The sequence below is a fragment of the Phlebotomus papatasi genome, chromosome 1 (genome assembly GCF_024763615.1).
Source record: "Phlebotomus papatasi isolate M1 chromosome 1, Ppap_2.1, whole genome shotgun sequence".
In the NCBI taxonomy this organism is placed as follows: domain Eukaryota; kingdom Metazoa; phylum Arthropoda; class Insecta; order Diptera; family Psychodidae; genus Phlebotomus; species Phlebotomus papatasi.
Window position 1 is genome coordinate 26403873 of NC_077222.1, and position 10409 is coordinate 26414281.

A 10409-nucleotide genomic window follows, 5' to 3' on the forward strand; every position below is an offset into this window, starting at 1 on the left:
TAATACACTTTTTGACAAATTTTAGTCAAAATCAAGCATTTTAAAGTAATTTTCCTACTGCAAAATGTTCCATTTTCAAAAAATTACTCAAAAATAACGTACTAGATTCCTTTTAGAAAAATAATTAAATGCATAGGAGGCAATCGACGGATAGGCGGGGGAAATACACAGTCTCAGATATTTTTGAAATTTACCTACATATATGTTAAAATATATGAAAAAACATAGGGAAAAGTACTCTTCCTTCGAACGTTTATGCCTTCGAATAATGTGAAATTTCTTTTATTTTCTTAAGATACTTACACATATTTATCACATAATTATTAATAATTGATAATAATCTAACTAATATTTAATAGAAATGTGTAATTTTCTCAGGAAAAATAAAAGAAAATTCACATTATTCGAAGGTAGGAACGTTCGAAGGGAGAGTACTTTCCCCTACACGTTTTTTTCTCATATTACAACTCTTATATTTATGAATCCTTAAATATCCTATAATTCTATGAAAAGGATTACGTGTGACAACATCCTTTTTTAAGAAAATATTCTTCTTCAAAAAAGAGTTAGAGTTGCAGAAGATCATAGGGTTGAAAAGAGTATCATTATCAAGAAATATTTGACATAAGGTTAAGAGTATAATGACTCTATCGAAATATTTTTACTGTGAGCTTATCATTCAGAGTTCACGGATAACGGTACCTTTTGGAACCCTACAATCTTCACAGATCTTAATTCTATTTTTCAAGAATATTTCTGCACAGGAGACATTTCCCTACATTCAATCAGTTTTTTATGAATATCAAGGATATTCAAGAATTTATAAAGGAAAATCTGGAAAATTACAAGAAAATGAAGAAATAGGTTTATTTATAGATTAATAATTTAGGAAAATCTTATTAAACCCTTTAAGGACGATTGGGTCACCGGTGACCCAAAAATGAAATTTGTCCTATAGCCCTAAAGCTATGTTTTGCTCTAAAAGGTCAGAAAAAGTGATTTTTTCAGATACACAATTTTTGAACCTGTCGTCCTTAAAGGGTTAAGTCCTACTTTACAAATTGTTCTTTGACACCAATAACATAAGACAAACGGTAATTGTAAGAACGAAGTTTTGTAAAATAATTTAACCCATTTCTTAAGCCATATCTGTTTTATACTCTTGTACTTTTCCTACATACTTTTGGGGTTGGTTCCGGAACAAAACTTGTGCTATTAGAACTAGGGTAAAAGGTCTAAAGCGAGACAATTTGGAAAGTGGAACGAAGCAGTGTGGAATGTGAAACACCTCCTTAAAAACTTGATAATAAATCAATTATATATTTCAATTTTCGATAAAAAGATTATTAAACCTAATTTTGAGAAGTTAAAACTGCAAAATTCGTTATAAAACAATCAAATCAATCAAATCAATTTCTTATGGAAGTTGCTATGAAAATATCAAAGTGTTTTGTTTGATTTTTCGGCATAATTTATGAAATATTATTAAGTCCGTAGTGAAAATCATAGGATATACATCCATTTAAAAAGTGAATAAAAAATATTTGTGAAATATCACATTTAAAAAGGAGAGAAAAGTGATTTAATTTCGCGTTGTTTTCAAAACAAGTTTTATGAAGTCTTGGACAAGTTGGTTTTGTGAATGAATTTGGTGGTTTTGTGCATTGAAATCATGTCAAAAAGGAAGACAATGATCCTTAAGTACCCGGAGAAATAGTTGCAACAGCAGTTAGCAGCTGATAAGGAGAAAATCTCCTGGAAAAGGCTGCAAAGATTTCCAGATTCCGAAGACCATTTTTTCTGACAGATTGGATAGTAAATATCGCAAAAACACCTGGAGAAAATCAAATAGGAGCCTCTACAGAACTCCCAAAGCAAGTGGAAAAGGACCTGGGCGGATTGAGAATTGAAATGTGCTAAAATTTGCATCCGATTTAAAACTATAACTGCTGGACAGCGTGAGGCGTCTGTGAAATTTACAGAACCTCTTTTTGGTTGGACGTCCAGAAAGTTCTTGGTAATTAAGTTCCTCAACTATTACCCGGACATAAAGGAGGGATTAGCATAACCATCCAATGTGCAAGTATACAGAGAAAACCCTCAACAATTGATTTTCTACATATTTCGTATGATATTTTGTCATTAATATCAATATGTCCAACTTTCCAAAATTTTTTGTCCCACTTTCCAAAATTTTGTCCATCTTTTCAAAATGTCTTGTTTTTTAATTTGATGGAATATTCCAATTAATTGGTTGAAAATTCTAATAAAAACTGTTAAGATTCTGTTAGAATATTTCACAAGGAATCTCATGATACAAATTAAATTAAAATAATAAATATTTATTCGGCCTAAAAATGCATTTGAAATTGAACTTTTTCTTAAGTGTCTCCCTTTCCACAATCCACCCTACCTATTCGATGGTGTAGGTGTCCCATTCGTGGTGAAAATTGGATCGTTTTGCCCATTGCCCTTTTCCCTTTTTTCCGCATAATAAAAAATTATTCAAGTTTTTAAAAAACATAAAAAGTACAACATTCAATTTTCTGAAATTTTCATTTAAAAATTTAAAAAAAATCAGTATCTATCACCTGTTTTTGGAATTTATTTTCTTCTCATCAACCATGAATTATCGTCCTGGAAAACGTAAAAGAAAAAAATTTACGAGTCAAACAGTTCTGTAACTCACAGTTCACTCGCTGACGGTATTTGTTAACCCCTTGGTTCAAATTTCAAACAATCCAAAATTCCGAAGTCGGACTCTCACAGATAGAGGAAGGAATGGATGAAGAAATTAAACTTTTCTCCAGTGCAGGAAAAGAAAAAAAAGCAATGAAATATTTCTATTAGATCCAACAGCATCTTTTATTTCTCATTCGATTTACAAAACAACAAAATTTATGTGTGTTATCTAAATTTTCTCACTTCTACTGCAATTGCCATATATTCCTTCTCTCTATCTTCCATTCCGTACTATTGCTTAAAACCATTCTATGCTTGCAAAATATATCATTCGACGAAAACATTTATACTTTTTTTTTATTTCATTTGCTATATATGTATATATATTTTTCTGTAATAAAATCATGGGAGAACACGGAAAAGAATGCAGTGTGGTATGTGTAACAAGTAACATTACAATGGATAGAATATCTCCCAACTTTCATAAACTTGTCTCGCACATCTCCCGAGGAAAACCACCACAGAGTACACGCGAAAAATGGGCGAGAGAGTTGTAAAGTTTTTTGGACGTTGAAACACTATTTGTGACATATATTTCGCAAAAATGGAAAAAAAAATAAAAAAAAAATAAAAACAAATTGGGAAAAAGGAGTACGGGAAAAGAGAAATATAGTGTCGAGAGGGAATGGAAAAATAAGAATACCATGGGGAGGATGATGAAGCTAAAACAGGAAGTAGTTTCGAGTGTGAGAAAAATTGAAAAGCTTTCACGTAGAATTTTTGGCTTTGGTTTCGTATTACGCGTGAACAAAATGATATTCCATTTCGGTGCAGTTTTATTGTGAAAAAAAACGGAAAAGAAATTCAAATAAGTTCCATTGAACCATTTCTGTCTCAACATCCGTCTTCTCTGATAGACTTTTTCCAACTAACTTTTATTCTATATTCATATTCAATAAATTCTTCCATACTCTTTTAGTTTTTCCTCCTTTTTTTTCTATCAAAAACTCAAAACTACAGGGATTTTATTATATTCTATTTCTGATGCAATAGCAAATATTAATAAAAATCCAGAAAATATTATTTCCTGTTTTATTATTCTTGGGAAATAAAGAAAAATAGCAGAACCTGATTTTTCATCAATAAAATAGCCAAAGTACTTTTCAGATATAAAATATTTAAAGATTTTTTTTAACAATTACTTAATTACTTTCAATTTTTTACTGCTGGCTGACTCTTATTTCTCCATTAATCCATTCTAAATAATTTCGTACTTTTTTAGAGTATTTTTTAGAGTACTAAACAATCTCCACAATCCAATCACTAATAGATTTTTTTTATTTTAAAAAGTGTAGTATTGGTTCATGAAATTTGAACAATTGGTACTAAAACGATGAAGTGTTTATTTGAAACTGAATTTTATGATGTTCCGTGACACTCTTCAGTCGATTGATTAATTGAATTAATGTTGACACTTTTTATGTATTCTATCACCAACCAAGGGGCATTTCAATGCATCAAAAAATAATACTTGCAATTTTCGAAAAACATTCTGAGTATTGCTAAAAATTCTAAAATTTTGCCAAATTAATGTGATTAAAATTAAATATTCACACTTTAAAAATGAGATTATAAAGAATCTCAACTGATATTTATAATATTACCTGATATGGTCATAGTGGGCTTAATTCCTTTATTTTATAAAGATATTACGGTTTAAAATTTGAGGTTATTTTAGGTTATCTCGATCTAACTTAGAAAAAAGACCCAATTTTTTTCATCTAATCTAGATGCTATTTTGACCTTTACTTAGCTTTTGAAATAAACTTAACTCTCCGACAACCGAATTATTGGGTATTTAAAAAAAAGGAACAAAGAATTTAACAGCTGTCATCTATGGGATAATTAGTTGTAAGACAGATAATACAAATTATCTTACCTCCTCCAGTGCCGTTAGTTCGTGTCCGTTATTCGGTTATTGATGTCTTTATTTTGATACCACTCTCGTTAAAAAATATTGATTTTTGGTTGAGATATCTCAAGAAGATGGAGAGAATCCGACAACAGATAGTTGACATTTACCTACAAAATCCTGGTAGGAAGCCTGGAATTCAAGACCGCGACATGGAGAAATGAGTGCTGGGGTACTTTAAGAGGAACCCTTCTCTATCCCTCCGAGATGTGGACAAAAAGACGGGTATTTCACACTACCCAGTTCATAAAATTAAGAAGAACGATTTAGTGACTTATAAAGCCCAATCTGCACCTCATCGTACAGATAAGCAACGACAGTCCGCCAAAACAAAGTCCAGGAAGCTGAATTCACCTTCTTAAAGGTTTTGAGAGATGTGTTTTAATGGACGATGAAACCATCGTGAAAGCCGACTTCCACCAATTGCCTGGACAACAATACTATACGGCAAAGACTCGCACAGGTGTACACAGCAAACATCGATACAAGAACTACACCAAGTTCCCGAAAAAATACTTGGTTTGGATGGCAATTTGCTCGTGTGATCTTCGAAGTCAAGAATTTTTCATGACCGGGATCATGAGCAAAGAGATTTACATCGATTAGTGTCTCAAGAAACGTCTTCTGCCGCTCTATTGAAGCCATGATGTTCCACCATTGTTTTGGCCAGATCTAGCATCAAGCCACTACGCTAAGGATACGATTGCGTGGTTCAACGACAATAGAGTCATTTATATGCAGAAAGAGTTTAATCCGCCCAACACACCGGAACTGCGTCCTATTGAAAACTATTGGGGAATTTTGAAGGAAGATCTCAGGAAAAAGGCTAAACCAGCCAAAAGTTTGTCTGATTTCAAGCAAAAATGGAAAAACATCGTCAGAGCCCGTGGAGAAGAGCTTGCCAAGAACTTGGTAAGGGGAATTAAGAAGAAGGTGCGGGAGTTTGCTAACTAGCCATTGGAATAAAGCAAAGAAATGGTTAGTCTCAGAGTTACCAGTTTTGGAGCGAAAATTGCAGAAAATATTGGCTTAAGTGTCACTTTTCCACTTAAGTCCTATACTTCTGGAGAGCTAGGCATATATACACGTGAGAATGATAAGAAAGCCAACACTTAAGGAGAAGACAAAGAAGGTTGGCAGGTATGTTTTTCGCCTGTAATGCCAAATATACAGTTCATAGTAAGTCGCCTGTTTAATGATGGGGAAGCTCCCTGGTGGATATTTCCATTTGGAATACTCTCCCAAGGAATGAGAGGCAAAGACTTCTTCTGGAGGGGAATTCTGTAACGCTCTGGCAATGTCATATGACAAATTGGGTTCGAATCTTAGGAGAGCTTTTTCGAAAATGCGATTCTGTAGCCGTGGCATTGCCATTTCAGCTCACGTGGCATTGTCAGAAGTCACATATTTGAGATTTCTGGCAATTAAAATGACAATGAATGTTGTTCAACAAACCAACCAAGACAGACTGCATTTGCATAATATCACTAAGTACAGGCATTTTATTAAAAAAATCAATGAATTGCATTTTCGAACTCATATGATATGACAAAAAAAGCTCGAATGGCATTGTCAGGTTTCGAACTCACGCGTGGCAATGCCACGAAAATTACAGAATTCCCTACCTGGACTTTGTTTCTTCTCGAACTGCTTAGTTGTTTTCTTTTTTTTCCTGTTTTGTATTTTTTTTTTTTTGTTCTTGGACCTCAGACTTCCACATAATTGTAGAATGTAAAATACTTTGGAAAGACATTCTTTTTTTCAATAAATTTAAATCTAAATCTAAAGGAATATAAGGCTCAATAATCAAAATATTAGCATAAATGTTTAAATAAATTCCTAATTCCATAATTCAGATTCAGAACATAATTTGATTTCGATATAAATTTAATTACGATATTTGATTTTTTACGAACCTCCGGTAACCTAAGATAAGGTGTTCAGATTGTCGTTTTTCCATTCATTTGGAAAGCATTAAGTTGTTGTTTTCATCTGCTTACTTATGTGTTAGTCGGGCTATGTAAAATAAAGGAAGACTAATCTTAATAATGTCAAATCCCTATTATTGATCTCCCTTACCAACTTTTATTATAATTTTCAACTTTTTTTTTATTAATATTACAACAAAAGGGAAATTATTAATTAAATTATTAATCAATTAAAATAATCAAAAAGTACGCTATTGGAAATTGGAAACCAGACTCATTTAAAAAAGAGAAATAAACTTACCTGGAAAATTGTTGTTAAAGCAAAATAAATATTTTCAAACAATTGAGTTTAAATCGAAAATATTGTACCTGTACCACAATGAATCATATGGTATTTTTGAAAATTAATTAAACATCCTGCTGTTAATAGCCGCATCAATTGAAATGAACGAGTCAGTGATGGTAACAAAGGTTTATGGTCTTTTTTGTTTTCAAATAGCATTAAAGTGTCAACAAATTTTGCATCATATTCAGGTATTAATCAGACAGATTTCATAGAACAAAATTTTGAGTTCAATGAACTTCATTTTTTTCGGTGAGGTTTTTTTTGTGGAAGAAATGATTTTTTTTTTTCTGTGAATTCATTTATGGAATTTTAACATGAAATAATACCCACTTATGTTTCTGCGTAGCGACAGTAGGAATTCCCCTCAATGGCCGCTGTTGGAATCCACTCTTCGTGCAGTGGCTGGCGATTCCTCAGTACTTCCACTTCTCGCAGCACCCTCACAAAATTCCCCCCAACGAGCTTCTTTATGGCCGCATTGCCCCACAGTCGATCCCGTGCCAATTCAGCCAGCAGGGGTGGGTACGTGTCTGGTGATCCGCTGAGCCCAACATGATCCACACCCGCCACAGCTCTCACGTAGTTTATGGTGGAAATTGCCTCGCGAACACTAAGAAATTTCTCTCCACAGCGCTCAACGTTAATCATGAGAACACCACCATTTTGCGTGAGCATCCCGAGAATGTGGTCAGGAACACCTGCGGTCGAACTACTGTTGCATAGCGATAGTGGAGCAGCATTGGAAAAAAGAACTGGAGCCCTTGCTGTGTGGATTGCCATCATCATTGCTGGTTCAGACAATCGAGAGATTTCCACCAAAATTCCGAGGCGATTCATCTCATGGAGCACCGTCTGCCATTCCTCCCCCCAAAAAAGAGGAATGGGAATTAATATGAATATTCTGCTCATTGTCTGTTAAGCTATTCAGTACATTGAATCTCCTATGGGGCAGAGATTCATGCACAAACACATTTCGAATTTTTGAGGTGATAACACCTACAGAGTTGATCATTCAGGAGATGGATTTGGATTAAGATTAGGTTTTGTTGAATCAGAAAAAGGGTACTCGTACATTTTTTCTTTTACATTAAAACATATTCAAAATGTTGAAGGTTTCCCGATCCTGAAATTAGCAGTGGCTTGCCAGAGGGACACCATTAGGGACAAGCAAGGGGACCCCATAGCAAAAAAAAGCGGAATATGAATAACAAGCGAAAAATTCCTCGGAATTTTCCAGTATCTTTCCTTGAAAAATTCCATAGGAATTTTCCATAATGGGATCCAAGGAAATTCCCATGGATTTTTAGAGGATTTTTTCTGTGGAATACTTCCATAGAAATGTTTGTGGATTTTATGTGGATTTTTCCACCTAAATAAAATGGAGGAAAAATAAAGTTGTCACATGAACCTCATGCTTTTACTTCTGATTATTAAAGAAATATCAAAGATTACGATGATTTTAATATGTTTTACTAAACCAGCAAAAACAAATTAACATTTTAGATAATAAAAATTTTCATAAAATAAATTAATTTTTCCATAAATACATATTAAATTGCATAAAAACAATCTTATTTTAGGTTGGCGACCTATTTAATATAATCACTTTACTATTATCTACACAAAACTCAGTGTCGCATAATTAATTATATTATAATTATCGCAGAAGTCACAAAAATGTTTACGGAAGGCTTGGAAATACAGTAGACTCTCTCTCAAATGGGCATTTGGGGCAAAATGTCATCCGGTTTATCGATAGATTTGGGCGTCAAAGCCTTTGTAAATTCCACAAAACGGGCTCAATTGTAGAGAATCACGATAAAATAAGAAGAACTACAGCGAATTTGAGCGAATTACCGTCATAATAATTAAAGGTTAAAATTGTCAACAAAATTTTTCGCCCGATTGAAAAAGAGCCGATTGAGTGAGAGTCTACTGTAAATTATCCACATTGTCACAACACCATTTTATTTGTTAAACATTCGAGAAAAAAATGGAAAAAACCATCGAAAACCCTATGGAAAGATAGTGAAATTTTCTATAGGATATTTCCAGCTTATCCCGCGGATGTTTCACGTGTGAGTGTCCATATAAATATTCCGCGGAATTTAACGCTGGAATTCCAGTAGATCGTACTTGAAATTCCATGGAGAGCTATGATTCCAATGAAATTTCCGATTCCAAATTCCATAGAAAACTTAGTGGAATTTTAGCGTCAAATTCCGCGGATTATTGCAATTTGGACGCTAGTTTTCCACTGGAATTGCCGCGGAATTTTGCTGTGGGGAACGAAACGACTCTTTTGAAATCTGAGGTTATGTTTGACTTTTAACCTCAAAAATCCAAGTTTTAGGAAAACTTCCGAGCATCAGTAGTCTTCTTCAAAGTCTAAATGCAATTTTTATCACTACTTTAGCACTTTAACGACGAGACACTGTTTACGAACCGAAAATCAACAATAAAAATTTAACCGATAAATAAAATAAATGAACGTCTTACATTTGATTTTGGAAAATCCAACAAAGTGTGATTCGGTGCATTTTTTATCTCTACGAGCGATAGGGACAAAAATATCCCAAAAATTTAAATCAATTTTTTAACAATAGGGTAAATGTCCTCATTCAAAACCATTTCTATACGCTTTAACTTTGACAGAAATCAGATCAGGAAAATTTCGTGAAGGCAAATTCGCATCCCTTTCTTTCTCAAATCTATTGCTTCAAATCCTGCTCTTTCGCAGTCCTCAAATTTAGCTCAACCAAATTTGGAGCGCGAAAGAATGAGATATACATGTGCAAAATGTTTGAGAAAGAAAGAGATGTGAAATTTGATTTCATTAAAATTTTCTTAATCTAAAAGGTGTGCCTGGATTTATTTTTTGACGGATTTTCTTTTTAGCTAACGAAATTCAAATTTCTTCTGATCAAATTTTAAATTTCAGCTGACTGAAATACAATTTTATATCGACCTAATTTGTTTTTGTCAATCACATTATTCGATTTGTTAATCAAATTCATTTTTACTGGTCGAAATTTAGTTTTTCTAAACCATATTTAATTTAAAATACAATATTTTATTTTCCTAAATTAAATTGTTTACTAAGGAAATTTCCGTAAAAAAGCTTTGGCACATCTTTTAGATCAGGAAAATTTCATGTAAAGTCGAATTGCACGCCTCTTTCTTTCTGAAACGTTTTGTGTTATATCTATCCTACTCTTTCGGAGACTTTCGCCTTTTAAACATCAGACTAAATGAATTTTAGTTCAATCAAATTTTGACTGTTTGGAAGAATGAGATACACGTATTCAAAACATTTGAGAAAAAAGGGATGTGAATAATTTTGATTTCAAGAAATTTTCTTGGTTTGAAAAGTGTGCCGGAGGATTTAGTAAGAAAATTTATTTTTTAATAACAAAAATTTAGTCTTTTTACTATTTTTTTTTTGGTTTTTATGGCCTGGAACATCTTTTAGATTAGGAAA

General features: G+C 33.0%; 1 protein-coding gene across 1 annotated transcript in view; it reads right to left on the reverse strand.

Moving 5' to 3' along the window:
- Positions 1 to 2838: 2838 nt before the first annotated feature.
- Positions 2839 to 10409, reverse strand: part of LOC129798340 (dipeptidase 3) — a 42387-nt gene continuing 34816 nt past the window's right edge. Inside the window, exon 2 of the mRNA XM_055841448.1 lies at positions 2839 to 7780. Coding sequence (XP_055697423.1) covers positions 7259 to 7780 — 522 coding nt within the window. The 3' untranslated portion in view covers positions 2839 to 7258. The remainder of the gene's footprint in view (positions 7781 to 10409) is intronic.